The 24,839-nt window shown below is 45.4% G+C and overlaps 1 protein-coding gene across 2 annotated transcripts; it reads left to right on the top strand.

The window, feature by feature from the left end:
• The first annotated feature begins 5,391 nt into the window (after positions 1–5,391).
• On the top strand, positions 5,392–24,626 carry LOC147623392 (cysteine-rich receptor-like protein kinase 15). 2 transcript variants are annotated; one of them, XM_086821538.1, is made up of 8 exons: positions 5,398–6,454; positions 6,550–6,699; positions 6,793–6,920; positions 22,852–23,062; positions 23,335–23,578; positions 23,706–23,859; positions 23,944–24,170; positions 24,204–24,626. In XM_086821538.1, the coding sequence occupies exons 1-8, from the start codon at positions 5,608–5,610 to the stop codon at positions 24,352–24,354; spliced, it is 2,112 nt and encodes a 703-aa protein (XP_086677664.1). In that variant the 5' UTR covers positions 5,398–5,607; the 3' UTR covers positions 24,355–24,626. The 2 variants fall into 2 exon arrangements, with proteins under 2 accessions (XP_086677663.1, XP_086677664.1); XM_086821537.1 differs by having other exon boundaries at positions 5,392–6,454; positions 23,944–24,626.
• Positions 24,627–24,839: the final 213 nt, after the last annotated feature.

Here is a 24,839-nt window from a genome sequence, read left to right as displayed (position 1 = left end):
GTGGACTCCACATACATAATCACAAAGTTTGGTCATCATCCAAGCATGAATATGCGAGCCAAAGGTCCAATTTTGAGGAGGCCCTCTAAGGCCACAAGACATTGGAAATCAGGCATTTGGCTTGGACATTCTAACCAAATATGCTCCGATGGTGACCTCCAAACTTTGTAAGTGTGTATATGTGGACTCCACCCTCATTCTTACAAAGTTTAGTCACCATCAGAGCACATTTGGTTGGAATGTGCGAGCTAAAGGCTCAATTTCAGGGGCCCCAAGGCCGCGACACATTGAAAATCACGCATCTGGCACCACACACTTTCCAACCAAAGATGCTTCGACAGTGACTAAACTTTGTAAGTGTGTATATGTGGATCCACCCTCACTTGTGTAAAGTTTGGTCTTGGTGGCCCTTATAGGTTATAATGACCTTCCTATGTGAACTATTTTGGTTACCACATTTCAGTACAGTCCATTATATATTATGAGATTTTTTAGTGACCACTATATAGCTTATGGGGAATTTTATATGTAAAACATTTTGAGTATCACATTTTCGTGATTTTGAAATGTATCGTTTTTTTGTGTACAATGTTCATTTAAGTTTCTAATTATCGCTTTGGTCATTTGCAAAATTTCAAGGCTACTAACACCACAAAAGAGGGCGTTTCACTTTTTTCCATGAGGTAAAGATTTATCCTAGGTGTAGACGAAGACCTTATTTTATCATCATCCTCTTCTCCTTCTATTTTCAATATATCCTATTGCAAATGAGAACCGCTCTTGCAAATAGTATTAGTTATGAGACATTGTAGGTTTCATCGTGCCGATATTTAGTCGTACTAGAGGACATGGCATGCTATAGTGGGTTAAGAGCTTAGGGCTAGGGAGATTTAACTCTATCCTGGAGCTTTTTCCAAGAACCCTAAGAGTCATCGAGACCAAGTGATGTATACTTTAAACGATAAAATATCACTCTAGGTTTTTCTCAGATAATCTCCCTCAACAATTGGGGAGTTTCGTCCCTTCACTCTAGCTCGACACTTTAGTAAATCAAAATTTTAAGTGATTTCTATCTCCAACTTTTTTTTCGGACCGAATTCTATACAATATAGCTTGCTACCAACCTCACTAGCACCTCCTGATTGAGGATAATAAGCTTTAAAGACACAATTCCAGCAAGCTTCAATGCATTGAAAAATTTAACATACTTGGCTATTTTACACAATTAGCTATCTCTTGTCCACTTCTGAATTTGATGGCACCTATGCAACATGATGTGTGATTCGGTCCACTGAGATGTAGCATCCCTTGGGCAATATGGAAGATGAAGATCTTTCAAAAGCTCTATGCAATGTCATCCAACATACTCACCAAAAGTAAGTACTTTATCATATGCTATACAGCTATGTAACAATTCGTCATCCTCCACTTTCATTGTTGAAAGTGCTTTGTGAAACAAGGGAGGACTTGTGCCACCTCCCCACCATACCTTGTGTATTGTTTGTTTTTCTTCTTTCTTTTTCCCAGTCACGCACACAAGCACTCAATAAGCATAATAGTCACAGTAAAACACTATTGATTGAAAACATAACCCCCTAGTATCCAAGCATTTTAGTTACTGTTATATTCTAGGGACATGCCCAGCCCCCACCTTTTCTTTCCTAAATGAGGAGGCATATATAAATTTAAGAGTTTCTCTTAGCTTTTTTAATAGCACGCTCTTTAAATTCCAAGGCTGCTAGATAGTCGACACCTTTATTCAAAGGGTGTTTTCATTTTGACTAGAACAAGTAGGTGACTCATGCGTTGATGTGGTTGGTCCATACAACAAAAAATATTTTCGCAAGCGTGAAAAATTATACCTATATTTCAAATGTAAAATTTCCTTTTTTTTCCTTTTCTTTCTTTTTTTTTTTCGAGATTTTTTTTAAAACTGAGCCGTATATCAATCCTTTTTAGCATGAATTGAAGAGGAAATTATAATTTTGAACAAGCTTTTTCTTTATACTTAAATCTAAATATGAGGTAATTTTGAAATTTTTGAGAAGGTTGAACAAGTTCTAGTTAAGGAGAAGGTATCTTTTTCGGGAACCCTTTTCCTGAACCCTGCTCTCATCTGGCCATGTGAAGAGGGAGAAAGTTGTGTTTAATAAAGAGTAGAGGTAGCATCTCTGAGTTTTAGGTCCAAATTTAGGAGGCCTTTTCTTCTCACACATTTGTTGCCTTTATTGAGAACCCGGTTGGCACTAGACCCACACTCAAGGTTTGGTCAAAGCATGGGGGAATGTTAGAAAAACAGTCCCCCCGTGGTTGCACTACAGATGCCATGATGGAGGCTTGCTTACTGTTGGGGTATCATATCTCTTGAGAACAATCTTGTTTCTTGTATGAGGATGAAAGATGGGAGTTCTTATGTAAAATCTTGAATGAGACGAAAAAAGAGTAGATAGGGTAAAGGGGCCAGTAAAGGGGCGCCCGCCGCCAGTAGGGCCCCATAAATTTAAGGCCTCGGTTACTCCTAAAAAAAAACAGTGATAAATTAAGCTGGCACCAATGAAGTGGCGGGGCACGCCCAGCATAATATACACCTGCCCACTCGCCTACACCTGCCCTGCTTCTAGTACAGCAGTTCTTTCCCGCCCCCTATGCACGCCCTGCTTATTGGTACAACAATTCCTTCTTATACGTACATCACCTTAAGCCTTCATAACCTACAACAAATACCAAAAGCACAAAATAAAGCTCAGCACACTAATCACAGAATCTGAATCTCATTCACGTACAAGAGACTTCATTTATGTTCAACATGAAAAATACACAGAAATTTTTGGATCCAAATTATTCGAGATCGTTTTATCCATTAAAAAAACAGTTTTCAACATTCAATGTCATTTTTCATAAATCAACGTGGGAAATTAAGACAAGTTTGGCGCTCAAAAGGAAAATACAAATTGGATGCACAAAATGGCGCTGAAGGATGGATGCCATTGAGCCTTGAAGATCAATGGCCCAATCCATCCTATGTTAAACCCACCAATCACTTGCTTGCCACCTACCTATAAAATGGTTTGAAATTCTTATCTGCTGCTTACATTAGCCCATCTACGTAGCCCATTCAAGCAGCCAACTTAACTTTAGTGATGCAATACAATAAGCTAATGCTTTCTATGTCACCTCTCTCCCATTTCTTTCCCACTGCCTTTTAGCACATCATGCTCTCAGATGATGCACCGTGTGAGTGCAAGAAGTGTCTGATACAAAGGCACCCAGTAGTTCAAGAAATCCTTTGCTGCTCAGTGTTGTTGGATCGTAGAGGGAAGAGGGTATGCCATTGTGGGGGTATTCATGTAAAGCCATCTATGCTTTGTAGTGCCAAAGTAAAACAACAACCAAGTTCAGTGAACAAAGCCTTGCCACAGCCTGCAGAGATCAAGAATACCATCAACAATGTGGCTACAAAGAGTCCAAAGACTCCTACAACAACAAATGCTCCTGTGGTGAGAAAACGAAAGTTCTCCACCCATCTCTTGGAGTGACTCATTAATCACTATTGTTTAGTGAAAGGTAAAAGTCACATAAACATTGATGGTTCTACATGCAAATATGTTCTCTTTCCTAATATGATTCACGTCCATTAACACATTTTCCTTGTTTCAGGTCTCGTAGGAGTGTCCTCAAGGGTCCACGAACAAGGTCCTTGCAATCAGCCAGTAGGTGCATAGCACCACTACCTAGAAGAGGCCCATCTTTGGAGGTGAATGAGGCTTCACTTCCCACTCTGATATCACCAATTAATAGGTCCTCATCACCAACAGGACCCACTTCTCAAGCCAATGAAGCTGAACCTCCCACTCCTACGTCACCAATGCCAATTGCAATTACAACTCCAGGTCAGCCACCAATTCCTAAGAAGAGAGCTGAGCGTTTGTGGACTGAAGAAGACATGGCAGCAGCAATGGAGGCACATCATGCTGGAATGTCAATGAGTGCATGTACACGTAGGTGGGGCATGAGCTGGTCTGCACTTTCAGCATGGTTGGAAGGGAGGACTAACAAAAAGCGGAAAGGGCCTGCCACCACTGTCCTCACCCCTTGAAGAGGAGACAACTATTGTGGAATGGTGCTTTGGCATGCAAGAGTGTGGAAGGGGCCTGCCACTGTCCTCACCCTTGAAGAGGAGACAACTATTGTGGAATGGTGCTTTGGCATGCAAGAGTGTGGAAGGGGGATAACAGTCTATGAATTGAGCCTAAAAGTCGTTTTGAAGTATGTCAAACTAGACACACTCCATTCACAAATGGTGTGCTTGGGAAAAGTTGGTGGCGTCATCCAGAGCTCACTTTCAGAGTGGCTGAGCCCCTAGCCATAGTAGGGCAGTGAACCTACGTCCAGAGATTGTGGCCACATTCCATAACAACTTGGAGACAATGTACAATATGCACCACTACCCACCATCTAATATATGGAATGCTGATGAGACTGGTGTACAAGGATCAAAGGATCGAGGGATGAAAGTGTTAGCCCGCAAAGGATCACGACAGGTGTATGGATTACGACCAGATTCACGTGAATGGTGCACAATACTATGTTGTGTGAATGCTGATGGAAAAACATTGCCCGGCTATTACATCTTCAAAGGGAAGCGGGCTATACATAATTACCTGAGCCAATGTGAAGATGGAGAAGTTATGTCCATGCAAAACAAAGCATGGATGACGGGACAATTATTTACAGCATGGCTAGAGCATTTCAAGTGCTCCCTTCCGAACGGGGTCTCTCCAACCAATAGACACCTCTTGATCATTGATGGGCATGGCAGCCACACAGGCCTTGATGTGGTGGCAAAGGCGGGGTGGGTGCTTCACCCGGTTGCTGCTGGAGCGATGGTGAGAGAAGGAGGAGGACACGTGCCCTTTCAAAGGAACCCACGTTTATGGTCTCCTGTCGCACGATGAGGTGCCACGTACCCTTGTTTGCACACAAGGGCGCTCACCAAGGCCTTCTTGCACCCGCCTACTTTCTTATATCATCATTCCGAAAAAAGCTCCAACGTTCAAGTTAAGGCCAATATTTTTGTTGGATGCTTCTGAAGGCCTAGCGCTCCAGTGCACTAGTCAAATGGTTGAATGGCCGCACTATGTGTGCGCGCGGGAGTGGGTTTCTTGGGGGCACAACCCTGGCCCCTTTACCCTAGTAAGTTTTCTGGATTTGGTGTATGTCAGATTTGGAACAGTTAATATAAATAAATATTATTGGTTAAAAAAAGTGTAGAGGTAGTGATAAAAAGAACTCAACGTAAGAACTCAGTCAAAAAGTGGCCGGGACGCAGGGGCAGTTGAAACTGCATGAATGGCAGTACACATCAAAGGACGAGACATTTCAAAGTTTCCCTTTCGCCTTTTAGAGAAGATGAGCATGGGGGAATCGTCGAGGATCACGAAAGACCTGTACAGCAGGGTTGGGTTGGAAGGAGTTAATAGGACTCGTGAGTGATCATTGTTGACACGATTGCAGAGGAGGACTGGAAGAAGCTTAAGCATCGCAGCCTGGCCATCATGTGAGTATGATCCAACTTCAACCTTTGCAGCAGCTAGTAGTCTGGCGGCCATGGAAGATCGCCCTCTTTTGAGGCTGCTAGTCTGGCTCTTGCAAATTGTAACCATAATAAGCATTCTATCTCTTCAGCCTCGCCCTGCACTGGGCCAAGTGTATTCTTGGTGCAGCAACGCCACGTACGGCCCCAGCTCCAACTCCTCATTTTCTCACAACCTCAACACAGTGCTGGGCACCCTCGCCCAGCAGGCCTCTACATCCTTGTACTCAAACACCTCAGCGCCTTCTGGTTCTTCCACCGCTTCCTCTGTGTACGGCATGCACCAATGCCAGGGGGACGTCTCCTTGTCCGATTGCTCTGCTTGTGTTTCGCAAGTTCTCGGGAATCTTCAGTGTGGTTTCGCAATTGGCATGCGAGTGCAGTTCGAAGGTTGCTACGTGCGCTACGAGAACTACAACTTCATGGAGGATGTCGATGCGCAGGATACTGTGGTTCAATATTCGAATTGCTCTACAACGCAGAGTACCAACTCGCTCTACCAAACCAACCTAGCCACCGTGCTCAGCGCCACCGCAACGGCTGCCCCCGCTCACCCTGTCTTTGGCTTCAACGCGTCTCGCGTAGGCACAGGCGGTAACACTGCCTATGCACTTGCACAGTGTATGGGCTATCTCTCCCAGTCCCAGTGCCAAAAATGCCTCTCGCAAGTCTCCAACCACACCACTCTCTGTAAGAACTCAGTAGCCGGCCAGGCCTATTTCTTCACCTGCTACTATCTCTACGGCAATACACCCCTCCTCACCACCACCACCTCGACACCAAAGCCCAGCTCCAGCGGCACCTCGCCCTCTCCACATGAAATCTCCGGGACTGTTGGCTTCCCCAGTACCCACCCACGAGGTAGCACCTCTCACCCTCTACATGTAATTTAACAATATAGCTACCCTGATTCTCCCAAAAATTGAACTCTCTGTTCTTTCCTACTCGTTTCGCAGTACAAAACGCAAAAAGAAGCACAGTTCCAATCATCGTGGGAACCGTGCTAGGCGTTTTCCTGCTTCTTGCGGCCACAGCTGCCTTAGCCCTGTGCTTTGCCAGGCGAAAGCGACGAAAGGCCAAACCAGAACAACAATACAAAACAATAGGTCTGGTTTGATGTTCGTTCATGAAGTATGATGATCGGTGGCTTGCCAGCACTCTTAATACGCAATCTAATTTTGATCCCTAATTTTATACAGACGGGGGTCTGCCATACAAATTTCAACAAGGAGCAACAAAATTCTTCCTTGAGGAGCTACGAGAAGCAACCGATGATTTCCATCCCAGAAACAAACTCGGAGAAGGCGGCTTTGGTCCCGTCTACAAGGTTTGAACTTTGCCCAGGTTCTGATTCTGTTTACTTGGATTCTAAAGCTTCATCCGTGACATCAGTAAAGCTGAAAGTAGCCTTCACCATCGAAGTAAGAAGTCATAAAGCTAGGCCACTATCTATGGACATCTCTGCATCTATTGAAAGTGTACAGAAGGAACTTAATAAATCAATAAACATTTAATAACATAACTTTAGAATGGTCTATTGTATCACCTGTCCAGTAGGACGACGTATCTTAAAGTGATTTCTTATAGACTATAGTCTAATTGAGACTTTCTACACCACTAATGTGCTACTCCTAGGCACAGGAAAAAAAACTATCATCATCATTGTTCGGATATAGGCAAAGATCTAGTGAAATAAAACACACAAACTAACATCACAGATACCACGGTCATCAAAACAGGGAACTTCCCTCATTAAAAAATAGGTAAATCATGTACTTACTCATTTTGTCCTTACCATTAGGCACTATTGCTTCCATATACTTGTGCACCCATGCCTAGAAAGACTTTAATGTGGTTACTTTACAATATTACTTTGAGTTTCGTCTCGTAGGACCCTTGTGTGACCTAAAGGAGGACCATGGACATGTAAGAATACTCAAAAGCGGAAGTTGGATCAACACAATACAAAACAGTAAATTGCAGAAAGAAGTGGAGAGTTAATAATACTATTGTTAGCAGTCATCTCCTGTCTGTATGTTTACACGAGGGCCTCTGTTGTGGGTGTGCCCGCCCGATTTAGGTGTTTTCTCATTTTTCCCCACTCTCCATATTTTTCCCTATTTTTTCTACTGTGGGAGGCTGTCTTGTGCATGTCGGCTACCCCTGTATGCTGGCCGACTGAAGGACTGTATGCACTGATCTGGCCAACTGCACTTTTACTGACCGACTGTACTTGTGCTGGTCGGGTTTCATCAGGCTGTTGTCGGCTGTCTCCACAGCAGGCCGACCCCTTGTAGGGGCCATATAAAATGGCCCCTTGGCCCCCACTCACTTCATTCTTGTATTTTGGGATTCCTAGTGTATATAGTAGAGTTACGTGCCTCTCTCTCTCTCTCTCTCTCCATTGCTGTATTCTTCTGCAGTGCACTTGCTCTTGTGTTCTCAGATTTTGTCTTCATCTCCGCTGCATATTCTGACATGGTATCAGAGCTCTAGGCTCTTGGTAGATCTTGGGAACTGTGTGAGCAAGAGGGGGGCTGTTTTGTTGCTGATTGGTGGACTGTTTTGGACCATTCGGGAAGAGGAGAAGCAAGAGGAAGGTGGGCTGATTTGCTGGACAGCCACTTGCAGGTTTAGTTCTTCATTTTTTCCACCCACCCACCCTTTTCAGTTACACCCCCACAATGGCAGATTTACTTGAGATGGCTGAGAAGCATGTGAAGATCCCGACACTCCCCACGTTCCCAGTGGACCGTCAGTTGTATGCAGCGATTTGGCCGACTGCACTTTTATTGGCCGACTGTACTTGTGCTGGTCAGGTTTCATCAAGCTGCTGTCGGCTATCTGTACAGCAGGTTGACCCCTTGTAGGGGCCATATAAAATGGCCCCTTGGACCCCACTCACTTTATTCTTGTATTTTGGGATTCCTAGTGTATATAGTAGAGTTACACGCCTCTCTTTTTTTTTCGTGAAATGGTGTTTTATATTATATGTAAAAAATGTACATTAGCCACATGGCTCACACAGAACCTATGGCCCCAAAAAACCCCCACAAAAGATCCTCTAAAGGATCATGACCATGCAAACCTGTACACTAATAAGAAAGCCTCCTAGCCAAATAAGCATCCCAGATAAAAGCATCAAAGATGAGCCAGCCGAGCCGCCGTAGACCATAACGAAATAACATCTGCATCCAGTAGCTGAGCTGAGAGAAGAGAAGAAAACTGCCAAAACATCAAACCGCGGATACGTAGAATGTGCCCATGTATTCCAGACAAGGAATCAAAGATGAACCCATTCCGTGTAGTCCAAATATGCCGAAGTCCTGTCCATCCAAGGAAATGGAATATCACAAGGTGACTGTCCGAAGTAATGACTTGAGAACAAATCCCAAATATCCACTGATGAGCCGAAACAGTAGACCTCTCTACTGCCTCCCAAACGCGAGAGACAAAAGACCAAATCTGACGGGCCACTGGACAACTCATGAACAGATGCATAACTGTTTCAGTGCATGTCGTGCAGAAGAAGCAAGAGGCCAATGTAATTTTACGACGGCTGAGCTGATCCCGTGTAGGTAACCTTCCCACCAACATCCTCCAAATGAAAACCTTACCTTGGTAAGGGAGTTTAGACTGCCAACCACGCATAAGAGTTTTCTGCCACCATGATTTAGACTTGTGCAATCCCCACACCTTATTGGCCTTGGCTGAAACCCAATCTTTCTCTGATAGGAGCTTATGATAGACCTGGTTAGCTAAAAGTGATATCAAGTCACCAGATTTACATAGTGCCCAATCAAGCCAAGGCTGATCTGCAGATGGCCGAGGCAATGGAGTAAAAGGCTCAACTCCATGCATGATGTCAACCCATAGTGGCTGAAATGTCCGAGGAACCCTAAAGTGCTGCCGAATACGACGAAACGAATATGGCCTGTCCACGACCAGGTATCACAGCATCTCGGATTCTAACCAAGCCTAACCTGACCATGCGGTTGAGTCGTATGCGTGAAGCATCTCTGTCTGGCCGAGCAATGACACGCGACTCCACAAATGTTTCGAACTGCAAAGAGTTCAAAAGTAGTCTTTCATGACCAGGATCCCACCGAGCCAATAGTAGAACTTCATGCCAAGAAAGGAGATATGCGATAAAATGTGAGATGAGCGAATACGGACAGGATGAGCCGCATTCACAATGTCCCTCCATGAAGCCTGCACACATGTCCGTCCATGTGACAATCCCTCCAACTCAATCAAGTCACGAGCCATGAATACCCAAGGCTGCTCCTGCAAACACATATCTTGAAAAAGCGCCCACCTACGCGCCACCATATGCAAGCGGACATCCAGTAAAGCAGCCCCACCCATTCTTTTGGGCGTCGTAATGTGATTTCATGCTATCCATGTTTGACCCATAATATTTCCTTGCCTCTTCCACAACATAAACCGAATGGGAGCAACCAAACGGAGAAGAGATTTGTGCGTCCAAGGTAGCAAAGGCAAAAAATAGGAAATCATGCTAAGCATAATAACCTGAGCTATCTTAACCCTCACGTGCATAGGCCACCCTTGAGCTTTCCAATACACAAATTTATCCGAGATCCGAGCAGAAATCCAAGCAAGAAGCGCTTGGGGGTCCACATCCACACCCACCGGATACCCAAGATGACGAACAATGTCTCTTGTATGCACCACACGGCCTCGCCACCCTAATGCCTCAAGATCAAATTCCGTGCATACAATGAGGGCTGATTTTGTTGAATTTATTTTCAGCCCAGAAGCCAATGCAAAATTATTCCAAGCTTCCATTGCTCGATCTATATTGGCTTTTTCGGCCCTGAGAAACATAAAAGTGTCATCCGCAAGGGCTTGAGCAACCAATTGCTTGCCATGAGGGAGATGCAAACCAACCACTTCACCATGCGATGCCATAGCATCTAGGCGAGATAACATAGGATGAGTGGCAATGGCAAAGAAAAGAGGACTAAGAGGACAGCCCTGCCAGAGAGAATGGGTGAGAGAAATACCATCCGAAAGTCCTCCATTGAGCATAATCCGCGTGATAGAGCCAGAGCCAAGTAAATGCACCAAATTAGCCATTTTGGAACCAAAGGCCATGTCATTAACTGAGAAAGGAAAGACCAGCTGACATGATCAAAAGCTTTTTCAAGATCCAACTGCACCATCACAATCTCTTGCTTCTTTGCCTTGGCATAATCCACTCCAATTTGAACATTAAGAATATTATGCACTATATTCCTGCCATGCACAAATCCATATTGATATGGATGAATAAGAGTAGGAAGCACCTTCTGCAAGCGATTGGCAAAAATCTTTGTAAAGATTTTATACACAATACCCATAAGTGAGATTGGGCGCCATTGAGCCAAAGAAGTAGGCGAAGGGACTTTGGGCAACAAACGAAGTATGCCCAACTTCCAATCGGCAGGCATATATCCCTCATCCCAAACCCTTTGACAAATAAGCGTCAAAGGCTCTGCAAGCTGATCAGCATATTTTCGGAAGAACTCATTTGTCAAACCATCCCAACCAGGGCTCTTTCCCATGGGAAGTTTGGAGAGAACAGCTTCCACTTCCCCTTGAGTAACAGGAGCATCAAGCTGAACCGCCACATCAGGGTCAACTTGATATCGTACTTCAGCAAACAATGACTTTCTTGCAGCCAGGACAGCCGGCGAGATATCCTCTCGAGGGGCAAGCAAATCTTCATAAAACCTGATGCAATGTTGAATAACCTCAGAAGGTTGAGTAACCAGGTTGCCTTGGGCATCCATCAGCCTAACAATATTCTCACGCATATGTTTTTGATGCAACTTATCATAGAAGCGATGAGATTGACAGTTAGCATCCTGCAAAGCATCAAGACGTGCAAGTAGTTTAAAGCAAACATATTGTGCTTCCTGCACCCTAGATAGCTCCTTTTTCACCCATTCTATGGCATCCACAACTTCAGCATCCATAGAGTCAGTAAACATGAACGCCTGCAAGCCCTTTAAAAGAATGTGTGTTTATTGGATATTTCCTTGAGCAAAAGGGATACAGGTGTTATAACCCTGCTACACGTGAGTTGAGGGTAAGCAGGGATGTTGTCTTTGATGAGATGAGCAGCTGGTATGCTGCTGAAAAAGAAGCTGTTGGGGCTGATGTGAGTGGAAGTGTGGTTGCACAGAATGCAGGTCAGCAATCACAGTCTTTGAGTGGACCAAGAGAGTCCTCATCTAGTGGGTCTGTTGATAGACCATGGAGTGGCAGGCTGCGTCATAATACCAGTCCTGCAAATGTGATTAGTACATCACGTAAAGGAAAAGAGAAAGTGGTTGAGCCCCTTGGTATGCCTGACATTTCTGCAGGGCATTCTCATGTTGATGGAGAGTCTAGTGGCTCAGATATGAGCCTTGATGAGGAGCTTGGGATCCCAGCTATGAGAACACTTGGTGTAAAGAAGACTATGGAAGCCATGAATGAAAAGCTGCGAAGATCAGGGAGAGTGAAGAACCCTGTGCAGAGATTTACATATGATGGTTATGTGGCACATCACTATGCATATATGGCAAAGGTTGTGCAGGTTGTAGAGCCCACATGCATTGATGAGGCTGTTGGAAATGTGTGTTGGGAGAAAGCTATGGATGAGGAGATGGATGCACTATATGGAAATGAAACTTGGGATTTAGTGCAAATTGCCTGAAGGCAAGAAAGCCATTGGATGCAAGTGGGTGTACAAAGTTAAACATAACAGTGATGGAAGCATAAACAGGTACAAGGCTAGATTGGTAGCCAAAGGATATGCGCAGACATATGGGATTGATTATGAGGAAACTTTCAGCCCAGTTGCTAAGATGGCAACAGTGAGAGTTGTGATAGCAGTGGCTACGTCAAAGCAATGGTCTTTACATCAGATGGATGTAAAGAATGCATTCTTGCATGGGGATTTGCAAGAAGGGGTGTATATGTTGCAGCCACCTGGTTATGAGGATGTGGGTCACCCCGAGCATGTTTGCAGGTTGAAGAAATCCTTGTATGGCTTAAAACAAGCACCAAGAGCATGGTCTGACAAGATTTCTGAATATCTTGTCACTATTAGCTTTCATGTAGCCAATGCAGATTTCTCGCTGTATGTGAGACATGGTGATAGAGGAGTTGTGCTTGTTGTCATCTATGTAGATGACTTGATCATTACGGGGGACCATGATGCAGAGATCTTTGATGTAAAGATCTTGCTTAGACAGAAGTTCGAGATGAAGGATCTGGGGGAGCTCAGATATTTCTTGGGCATTGAGGTGATTAGGTCACCACATGGTATTGGATTACTGCAGAGACAGTATGGCTTGGACATGTTGTCCAAGTATGGTATGACAGGCTGTAAGCATATTTCTGTGCCATTGGATCAGAATGGCAAGTTGAGTGCAGATTCAGGAGAGATCTTGGAGGATCCTACTATGTACAGGCGCATAGTAGGAAGTTTGATCTACATGATGATCACTAGACCAGATTTGAGCTATGCTGTTGGGTTGGTGAGTCAGTTTATGCAGGTTCCACGGAAACCGCATTTGGATGCAGTAAGACGCATACTGAGGTATGTGAAGTCTACTTTGCATTGTGGACTATTCTATGAGACTGGGACAGAGATATGTGTACATGGGTACACAGATGTTGATTGGGCTGGTAGTATCTCAGATAGAAGATCTACCAGTGGATTCATGTTTTCTTTGGGGAGTGCTGCTGTGACTTGGAGCAGCAAGAAGCAGCCTACGGTTGCTCTATCCAGTACAGAGGCCGAGTACAGAGGAGCTGCTATGGCAGCATGTGAGGTAGCTTGGTTGAGAAAGCTACTTGCAGATTTGGGTCTATCAGTGGATAGACAAGTTGTCATTTTCTGTGACAACATTAGCAGTATACAGTTGGTCAGGAACCCAGTCTTTCATGCTCGTATGAAGCACATAGAGGTCCACTACCACTTCATCAGAGAGAAGGTCTTGGCAGGAGATCTTGACCTTGTTTATGTCAGCACAGAGGATCAGGTAGCTGACATCTTCACCAAAGCATTGGGTACAGAGAAGCTCCGCAGATTCAGGGCTTCGCTTGGTGTACATGAGATGGAGTTGAGCTCGAGGGGGAGTGTTGAGATATCGAGCTCGTCTAGTGAGGCGGTGGACACTGATGACCCGCCTGGGGGATAGGTCCCACACTTACACCACTGGCATGGTTGGTGAGATCTTGGGTGATATGCGGCCAATGGGATGACAGGCTGTGTGACAGCCATTCTAGAGACTGGCATAGTTATAGCGCCAGCTCATTTAGTCGGGTTCACACTATAGAGAACCCGTGTATGTATTTGGTTGAGTACCTTTCATATTGTGTGTACTCTTATTCTTGTATATGGTGTGTTGAGTGTTGAGTGAAGAAGAAGAAGATTTTCAGCCTCTCACCTTGTGTGTTCTCTATTAGGGTTTTGTGAGTGTGTGTGTGCTTGCAAGAGCTCAAGCTCTCTTCCCCCTTGCATCTTTTCAAACCCTAAATATATACTCGAGGGGCTCTAAACTCCTAGATTTTTCTCCAGGTCTAACAGCCCTCAAATGCCTTACTCCAGAACCCTGTTGATCATGTCAACTGACCTCTGCTGAATGTTTGCTGACTCCTGTCTAATCCAACTCTGACTTAGCTGACTATCTGATTCCGGTTGAATCAGTTGACTTTAGACCTTTCCGCTTTTGTATGTTCTGACACCCACAGACCCTCAAATACCTTAGATACCACAAAAATTCAACACTACAGCCTCTTATCTGACCTTAGCTGACCTCCAGCTGATGAACCATTGTTTGAATCTGACAGTCCTCTAGTTGTCGGACTTGACCTTACTTGGCTTTCTCTCAACCATAAGGGATTATTTCTACCCCTCTACACTATCAGCTGAAGCCTGACCTACCCTGACACTCAGCTGACATTGACTGACCACTCTTCATTCGGTTGACCCTATTCCTAGACAGCCAGCTCTCAATACCAACTTAGACACAGGATTGTCACACAATAAAATGAAAGGCCGCTTTGAGGGTTTGTAATGCCGTAACGTGACCTCGAGCTGCCCCCCCCTCCCCGGCGCGTTTTTTGCCTGCCCACGCTCCTGCCCTCTCCGCACTTTGCGCTTCCCTCTGCCTTCTGCCCGCTGCCCTCCTGTAACTTCCCCCATTGAACGCGGAGGGTGTGAATGATGTCGGGCCAAATGCTCATGATGGACTCAGCAAGCAGAGGTGGGCACCCTTGATGGCCTCACTGCATCTAGCGCGCTACATGTGCCAGCAGACTGCAATGCTATTGCAAATCTCCCATCTTTGGCATGAGCCAGGTCGCCAGTGGTCTGTAGGTGGGGTTGTGTGACTGGTACTGCCTAAATACGATGGTGAGAGACCTGAAGGGCTAGCCCTCCCCCATCCTCCTCATAAGCCTTGACCACTCCAGCCTCTGTGGCCCACGTGATAGCGGCCCAGGCCTTCTTTGCACGGTGGCATCACGGCTTCAACCCTGCGTTTGATCCACTTGCTGGCTTCCTAGTGACAATCTGCTTCCTAGGCCTTAGGAAGGAATACCTTCCTCTTCTCGGTGATGGGTGGTGCCATCGGGAGAGTGATGGAACACCCCCCCCCCCCCCCCCCCCCCCCCGTCTTCTTGTTGCCTCGGCACTCGCACAGGCAGTCGGGATTCCATCCCTTTGCATATGTGTTGCCTTGCTAGATTCTATGCCCCATGTTATATCTATTCCATGCATGCGGGGCGAACCTATCCTTCAGCGAGTGGAGTATTCAGGCCTTCCAGGCAAATGCTTCATTTGTAGATAGATGGGACATCTACCTTGCCCTCGGCGTTAGTTGAGGAGATCGCCCCCCGCCAACCTCCCCCCCCCCCCCCCCCCCCCCCCCGCGCGCGCGCGCGCTTCCGAAGTGGTGTCGATACTCAGCGAAGGTGGTGTGTATCGTTATCGGGGGGATATCGTGAAGCAAACATCTTTGAGCTATGCTCCTATACGGACGAGTATAACAGGAGTTACCCTACCCTCAAAATGAAACTGTGGGCTAGACTGAGTCAACCATGCAATAGCACCCCAAGTAATATAGATAGGATCACTCCTCAATCTGCGGGCTATAGATACCCAGGTCCTCTATGCTCCTTTTCACACCACAAGGAGTTGATACACTGTCTCGGATGGAGCTGAGCATCCAAGACAAGAGGTTTCCACACCAAAAATAGATCTCCACTGGTTGATGGGCAACTCACTGTGTGGAAACAGCCAGAAGTAGGATACTTGGCTTTTCCTATACAAGTGCCAGAGTCTCTGCGAGAATCTCCTTGAATGGGGGGTGTAATGTTAGTGAGGCCTAAGAGTGGGAAATCTCTAGGTGTGTCCAAGCATGAGAAACCTGGCGTTACACACAGTGTAGCTGAAGAAAGGTATGCTCCTTATGGGGTTAGTAACATCAGTCCATTCCCACTTACTAGGGTTGCAATGATAGAGCATCCGCCATATAGCCATAGGCACCATGAAGCATGAGTAACCATCACTGGGGAAGGATCAATATACCAACGCTTCCGAGGGTGATCCACTGGGGAAGGATCAGTATGCCAATGCTTCCCAGGGCGACCCACTACTCTCACTAGACGAATCACAGAGCCAGTGTGATTACTTGTACATCACATCTCTACATTCGCCATCCAGACTGAATTGAATAGAAGGCAACAACCTCTTTCTCCTGTGGTTTCGAGAATCCCATCACCTGAAGGGGCACGCTTGTCCTAAAAAAAAACCCAACCACAAGTGATGATACTCATCTAAGAATGTACCAGTTAGGTATAGTGTCATGGCCCTGTGAAAATGGAACAGCACAAGTGTGGGCATGGTGGTTGCTGAGTCAGAATATTGTATGATTCACATGGGGGATGCCCGGACAGAGTTAAAGATGTGTGGACATCCCTAGGTGTGAAGGGGGGAACTAGAACATTAGAACTTTAATGTTTTATTAAAGTTGCCCCTAGGCCTTAGTGGCCCCTAGGGAACTTTAATAATAATTAAAGTTGGGGGGCCCTAGGATTATTATGGGGAGGGGCCCACTCCACTTTTGGAGTGTGTGCTTCTCTCTCCTCTCTCTCTCTTCTTTTTGGGAAAAAGGAATCGTGGAGCATACGTGCCCTTGGGGGGAAGCGTGGAAAAGCTAAAGGGAGCAAGTCGGCTGCTGCAGATCTTTCTGGCTGCTGTGTTCTCTGAGCAAACCAGCCGTACAGCCTTGTATGGACAGGCTGCAGGTTTTCTCTCTTGGTACAGGCTACGCACAGGAGTTGCTGCGGGCCTATCTCTCTGCTGGACAGGCTGCGCACAGGTTTTGGACAGGCTGCAGTTGTTGGTACAGGCTGTGCAGACAAGTACAACTGCAGGTACAGCACTGTATGACTGCCGTACAGTGTACGGACAGTTCAGGTACAGTAGTACTGCTGCTGGCGGTGCTGGACAGGTTCTGGACAAGCTGACTGCGCAGGTATAGGCGTGTACAGATACTGGCTGCAGGCGGCATATGCAAGGACAGCTTCTGGCATGTATCCCGAGGCAGTACAGACTGGTACAGGGCTGTTTTTCAGGACTGTACAGACAGGTACAGCACTGAGGTGGACACAAGGAGGAGGGTACAGACAAGTACATACACACGTGTGAAGCAGGGTTGTGGAAACAAGTGCCTGCAAGTACAGATTGGTACCGCTATTTCCTCCAGTGCAGATACACGGGCTGATTTTGGTAAGCTCCGCATCTGTTCATCTATCTCTCTTTCTACTGCTTTATGTCTGTTGCAGATTTGAGCTATCTAGCCCCTTGTGAGAGGAGGGGTATGGCAGATTGACAAGGGTGGAGACAGAGGTTGAACAGTACATGTATGTATGAGCTGAGATGTTGAATCATGTGCTTGAGTTATGCCAGATGTATGCTCATGGCTGCCCTGCTTAGTTGTCTTGGCTGATCAGAGGGAGGCACAGTGTGTTGCTTTGAAACACAGATCTGTGTGCATGGATCCTCTGTGCTAAGAGGTATTGTGGGCCGTCAGATTGGACATACAGGTGTAAGCTCTTGGCTGATTTTTGGTTGTACTCAGCCTTTCATACTTTTGGAATTGAATAAAGAAATACCGCAAGGGGCGCCAAGCTTTGGGGCCAACAGGTGTCGCTTTGTTTTCAGATTTGGGCACTCTAGCCCCAATCTTTTCTGTTTTCATATCTAGACTACAAGTGGACGGGTGACTGCTAGTCTACCGCACTCTGGTTTCTATCAGAGGCCGGTTTCAAGGTTCCGTTGCCGGGACCAATCATCAACTTTCTGAAGGGGGTGAGCTCGTGGTTGCCTCGAAGAAAGCCATCGCTGAAAATTCAGCAAACATGTCTGATACAGAGGATGAGTATTTCTATCATGAAGAAGAAGAGCAAGAGACTTCTCCTGAGAAAGATGTATCCGAGGATATTTTTGCAGGAGAACAGGCTGTAGATGTTGAGCCTTATGAGGATGTAACGCAGCCAGAGGATGTACATGGTAAAGAGGATGATGATGCTCGGTTCAAAGATCGTTTGGCTAGTGTTATGGATGTATTTATGCAGCTCACACAGAGTGAGAGATTTGCTGAATTTATGAGATCCCGCACAGAGCCCGAGAAAAAGAAGAAGAAGGTTCGTTCTAAGAATCTTCCACAGGGTCATAGTGGTGCCATCCCACAGGAACCATCTTTTGGCCAGTTTCCGAACATGCAGCATGCTTATGGTGCAAACTCTTAGAGTTCCTTCTATGGACAGCCACCTATTCCTCAGCAGAATATGCATCCAGGTTATTTTGGTGGTGGCTTGGTGTTCCAATCTATGACTGGGGGTTATCCTCAGGGAGGCATGGGTATGCACGGGCCTTTTGGAGCTAATTTTCAGCCTGGTATGCAGGGGAATATGTATGGTGGTATGCAGTCCGGTATGCAAGGAAATATGTTTGGAGGCATGCAACCTGGGATGCAAGGCAATATGTTTGGTGGTATGCAACCAGGTATGCATAATGGAATGTTTGGAAACATGGCTGGAATGTATGGTATGCCTGGTGTGGGAATGGGAAATGTTGACCCAATCATGGGCATGAATGTTGGGGGCAGCAATCTTACGAAACCACTTCCATATGATAATCTAACGCCTATGGGAAAGGCGAAGGATTACAAGGAAGGGGGAGCTGCAGTGAAGTTTGATACATTCAGTGGGACCAAAGATAAACTTAAAGCACTTATCTTCTTACAACAGTTTGATGCTGCTTTTTCTGGTGGGAATTACACAGAGTCCTCTAAGGTGAGGAAAGCTGCCACTTTTCTCAAGGGCAATGCTTTGCAGTGGTGGTCTACTCTTCTGTTTTTGCAGGGCATAGCACCCACTACATGGGTCCAATTTAAACAGGTTTTCTCTTCCGTATGGCTCACATCTACATTTGAGGTGGATGTTATGACCGCATGGCACAAATTGGATGCTTCAAAGTGTGAGAATTTGGAGGATTATAACAAGAAGTTTTGGGAAGCTTTACTCCCAGTGACTTCTTATCGTGCGGTGCCATTATCTGAGCAGGTAGAGAAGTATTGTTGTGGGCTGCCCAAAGAGGTGCGAGATTATTGTATCAAGACAAGAGTAGCGAACATGTCACAGATGATTGAAAATGCTATGACAGCTAACGCGTTACTCACTGGTGGTTCATCTGGGTTTAAAGGCAGTAAGAACTTGAGTAAGAAAGCTGAAAAATCTGGGCATGCTTCTCGTGATGCTAAAGGGTCTTCAGAGATGAAGTATAAGAAGTTGCCAATGTCCAAGAGGGCTTCTGAGGAAAGACAGGCTTTGAGAGATGCTCATAAGTGTTTTTACTGTACTGAAGAGGGGCATATGTCATTCAATTGTCCCAAAAGAAAGTCCCAAAAGGACTCTGACAATAAAGGAGAGCCCAAGCCAAAGAAACAAAAGCCTTCTGCTCTGCAGGCTTAGTTCCTGATCTTGTGGGGGAACAGCCAGGTGGTGAAGCAACAGAGTTGTGCAGGGCATGGGACAAAGTGAGAGATCAAAATGCCTTGATCTTCTTTGACACAGGTGCTAGAGCCAACTTCATTTCACCAGATTTGGCTGGCCGATTGGGGATTCGTACAGAGGAGATGGGGCCGTTACATGAGGCTAATATGGCTTGTCCAGGGTATGCAGAACCCGTTACTCCTATCATTGGGAAGCTTCGGCTTCATTTGCAGGGTTATGTGGACAGCGAAGAGTTCTTCATCATGTCTTTGGATGGCTGTGATGTTTTGTTGGGGATGCCATGGTGCCACAGGGTACATGCGGTGGTGGATACTTACAATAGGAAAATCACTCTGACTCATAGAGGGAAAGAACTTGTATTGGATGTAAAACTCAAAGGGGAATCTGTTCCTATTGTATCCGCTTCGGCGATTTCATCAGTAATGAAAAAGCATCTTTCCGCGTACTTGATTTATGTAAAGGATGCACAGGATGATGAGTCTAAGTCTAATTTGTCTATGTTAGATAAGGACAGGACTGATTTCTTATGTGGGTTTCAAGATTGTTTTTCCGAGTCATTGCCAGGAGAACTTCCCTCCTGAGAGGCCAGAAGATCATGCCATTGATCTGATTCCTGGTAGTACTCCACCGAATAGACCGCCGTACCGTGTTAGTGCAGCCCAACAGGAAGAGATTATGAGTCAGGTGCAGGAGCTTTTGAATAAAGGGTTGATACAGCCTAGCTCATCACCCTTTTGCTCACCTGTACTCTTGGTGCAGAAAAAGGATGGTTCTTGGCGCATGTGTATTGATTACAGGGCGCTGAACAAGAATACCATCAAGAATCGATTTCCCATACCGAGGATCGATGACATCTTGGACCGCTTACAGGGCTCCACAATTTTTAGTCGTATTGATTTGAAAAGCGGGTATCATCAGATACGCATTAGACCCGAGGATGTGCATAAGACAGCATTCCGAACCACGTTTGGGTTGTATGAGTTCTTGGTTATGCCCTTTGGTTTGACGAATGCGCCTGCAACATTTAACAGAATGATGGACAGGATTTTCAGGCCTCATAGAGAGTTTGTGGGCACATTCTTTGATGATATGATTGTGCATTCACGAACTGAGGAAGAGCATAGAACGCATTTGGCCATTGTGTTTTCAGAACTCAAGAACCATAGGCTGGTTGTTAATGGCAAGAAGAGTAAATTCTTTTTGCAAGAGATACATTTCTTGGGGCATATTGTGTCTGCGCTGCATGGAGTCCGTATGGATCCAGCAAAGGTGGAAGCAATACTTAATTGGCCAGCTTTGAGGACCGTGCATGATGTATGCAGTTTTCTAGGATTGTGTTCCTATTACAGGCGGTACATACGGCACTTTGCTGAAATTGCTTCACCTCTTCATGCTTTGACGAAGAAGGCAACTCCGTTTAGATGGGCTGATCGGGAAATTACAGCATTCAAAAAGCTCAAAGAAAAGCTTACTTCGGACCTAGTATTGGTGTTACCGGACCTCCGAAAGACTTTTGTTGTCCAGTGTGATGCATGTGGAAGTAGCATTGGTGCAGTTCTCATGCAAGAGGGACATGTCATAGCCTATGAGAGTAGAGTATTGCAAGATGCTGAGAAGCATTTACAGGTTTATGAGAAAGAGATGTTGGCTGTAATTCACGCTCTTTCTACATGGAAACACTACTTGCTTGGGGCTGATTTTACTGTACAGACAGATCATCAAACCTTGCGCTATTTCCTCACGTAGACTAAGCTTTCAGAGAAGCATATGCGTTGGGCAAACTTTTTGTCTATGTTTCACTTCCAGATTGTGCATGTGGAAGGCAAAAAGAATGTAGTGGCAGATGCTTTGTCATGCAAGCCACAGGTCTCTGCAGTTTCACTTGCTTATCATCATGAGCTTGATGAAATGAAAGAGCAGAATGCCCATGATGAGGATTTTGAAAGGTTGTCGCAATGTGGCCCTGTTGTCAGTACACGGTTCTGATCCGGTCTACTGGCAATCTCCATCCGCTGTCTGAACAAAGAGCCACTTGGCAGCATCACATGGTGATTTGTAAGATATCTGTAAGACAAGGATCACTAATGAGTATCATGGCTCATGGTACCCCATCAACATTAGCCCTTACAGCGGCTGTAGCCATGGAAGTGTCTTTGGAAGGGCGGGGACTTCCAAAACCTGTCCGAAGGCTGACCCTATGGAAGCCAAAATCTTCCAATAGATTTGTGGAAGCCTGGGGAACCCTAGGAAAATTGGACAAAAGTTACGGTCCTCTAGCACCGGGTCGAAGTTCCAGCGGAATTGGAAGAAGAGAAATCTCTTGGGCCTAGAGGAAACGGGCTGCTCTCAAGAGTCTGTGAGGTTGCCTCCCGGCGAATCGAAATCTGCTTGGAAGAAGCCAGTAAGGTGCAAGGCAAGCTCTATTGGAATTGTCGCGAGGATCCAATCCGTAGCCTGAGAGAGGAAATGATGAGACCTGAAAATCTTTCCAAATGAGCGTAGTCTTGACTTCTTTATCAAAATCTGCCTGTAAGGTCGTAAGCTCGCCTTCGGAGAAAGGGTTTGTCCTCCTGGCTGGTGGGTGTGGAGTCTGATTGGCTTGGGCAGAAGCCATAATGCCAATCAAAGGGTGGGCGGCTGACATGAACACAAATTTTTTTTTCCCGTATGTTGGTGCAAACAAAAAAGAGAGGCAGGAGGAGGAGGAGGGGCTTATCTGTGCAGGAGAGGAAACAAGAAGGCGAGAGGCAGAGCAGGCAAACAGAGAGGAGGATGACTATGTGAATGGCGGGTGGGTAGGAGGGAAATGCCCAGAAAAGAGGAGGAATGGAGGGCAGAAGGAGAAGGGGAATAGTAACAAGCATGAGGAGAAGATAGCCTGTCAAAAATCATTCAATTCTGAAATGGAGACCAGAAACTATTCTACACAACATTCAAGTCATGACACGTGCTGTTTTTACATATTAAATTTTTGAATATATCTTGTTCTGTTTTCTGTTGATGTATTCTAAATTTCTGTGTTGCACTCTATGCTGTCAAACTCAAGCTCACTATTACCAAAAAATTATAAGGTGATTTTCAAACAATGAAGTAATTTGTAGTTGATTAAAATCAAAGGTTATTATCTGCACATTGTTGCCTGATAGCACTAATTGTAATAAGTTTACTTCATTTAGGGAACATTGAAAACCGGAAGGGAAGTGGCGATCAAGATGCTTTCTTCTAAGAGTCATCAAGGGAAGACAGAATTCATGAATGAGGTGAACTTGATTACTAACGTGCAACATCGGAACTTGATTCAATTGTTGGGATGTTGCGTGGAAGGATCCAAAGAGCTTCTAGTGTATGAGTATCTTCCAAATCGAAGCTTAGACTTACTCCTATTTGGTAATTTTTTTAATAATAAGTGATTGATGGCATTTTCGATCTTTAATACTAAGCCATGAGTGAAACCCTATGTTTTACTCAACAGGCTCTAGCCTGAGTGGTCTAGCGCGGGCCATTCTACGAATGGACCCACGTTCAAACCTTGACATCCATGGTGTGTGTGAGTGGTACAATGCTTGCATTGCATCCCTCGAAAGGGGCTTCTGAAAAAACAAAAAACCGTGTGTTTTAAAATGAAAGCCCATCTATTTTTCTTGCATGGTATGATGCAGATGTTGGTCGAAATGATCGTCGAAATGCATTGGATTGGCATACTCGATTCGACATAATAGTTGGCATAGCAAGAGGATTGTGCTACCTTCACGAAGACTCCCATGTGCGGATTGTGCATAGAGATATAAAAACAAGCAATATTCTCTTGGACAACAACTTAAACCCAAAGATTGCAGATTTTGGTTTAGCAAGGTTTTTTGCAGATGATGTCAGTCATCTTACTACAAGAGTGGCTGGAACCTTGTAAGTCTGGCTTTGTTGTCTTATGCCAAATTTGAATATATACTGTATTCAAATTTGAATACATACAGTATGTATGTATGTATTGATGTTTGCTTCTGTAGAAATTGACGTGTTTGCATTTGAAAAGGGGGTACCTTGCGCCAGAGTATGCGATTAATGGCCAGCTGACAGAGAAGGCAGACGTCTACAGCTTTGGTTTGGTGGCTCTTGAGATAGTGAGTGGGAGAAAGGTCATCGAGCGCAGGCTAGAACCACCACAAAAGCAGCATCTTTTGGAATGGGTGAGAAATGTGGGGAGTGGTAAAAGCAAATCAATAGCTTTTCTAGTTTGTCAAGTGTGTTCTGATCTTTGATGCTTTGTGTAGACATGGGCATTGTATGAGAGGCAACAACAAGTGCAGATTGTGGATGCTAAGCTAGGCAAGATAGGCATGGTGAACGCAGCGCAGGTGACCCGGGTGGTGCATGTTGCCCTTTTGTGCACCCAAACGAGGGCACAAGCGAGGCCGGCCATGTCCCAAGTGTACGCCATGCTGTGTGGCCAATCAGATATCTTGGAGTTCCCCACACGACCAACCATCATTAGCATGGAGTCCCCTTATAACCAACCCCTTTTCACATCAAGATCCACTTATAACCAACCCCTCCTCACATCAAGCTCCACTTATAACCAACCCCTCCTCACATCAAGCTCCACTTCTTCTGCAGGGCACTCTGACCTTTCCCCAATCGCCCCCTCCTATGGGATCTCGATCTCAGAAATAGAACCTCGTTAGAGAGTCTACTAGTGATATGAACTGAAGAGTCCTAAGGTTTGCTGCTCATCATCATTCACAAAGAAAGCACACCACGAAGGGTGTTCAATCCAAGCAAGCAAAGATCAGAACTGTGCTGTAAACATAACACAACGGGTGTAAAGTTCATGTAAGCAAATGTGGTCCTAGCTGCCAGGAATTTGCTGGTCTCCAGGCACAGCTTTGAACACAGGGCTTCTCCTGTCAGTGGTGTAAAGTTTCTTTCTAATAATGTATGTACATGTCCTTACTTATCCTTGGTGCCAAAATGGCTCAACCATTGAAGCTTCCATGTTTTTATCTTCTTTATGAAACCTCCAACACAGCAAGGTTAGCCCTCAAAGCTTGACTACCTTGATCATGACTACCTTGCACCACTGACCTCACTAGAAGCAGTGGAATGAATGCTTCTTACATATCCTTGGTGCCAATGACACAAACATTGCAAGCTGCCATCTTATCTTTAC

The sequence above is a fragment of the Cibotium barometz genome, chromosome 27 (genome assembly GCF_041138505.1).
Source record: "Cibotium barometz isolate CiBa-2024 chromosome 27, ASM4113850v1, whole genome shotgun sequence".
NCBI lineage: Eukaryota > Viridiplantae > Streptophyta > Polypodiopsida > Cyatheales > Cibotiaceae > Cibotium > Cibotium barometz.
Note: the sequence above shows the minus strand (reverse complement) of the source record. Positions and strands in the feature narration are given on the sequence as shown.

Excerpts from the sequence above, each read along its gene's own strand:
- LOC147623392 (XM_086821537.1), top strand. The coding sequence starts at position 5,608 with ATGGAAGATCGCCCTCTTTTGAGGCTGCTAGTCTGGCTCTTGCAAATT. Across the intron at positions 23,579-23,705 it reads ACAAGAGTGGCTGGAACCTT|GGGGTACCTTGCGCCAGAGT; the intron begins GTAAGTCTGGCT and ends GCATTTGAAAAG. Across the intron at positions 23,860-23,943 it reads AGCAGCATCTTTTGGAATGG|ACATGGGCATTGTATGAGAG; the intron begins GTGAGAAATGTG and ends TGCTTTGTGTAG.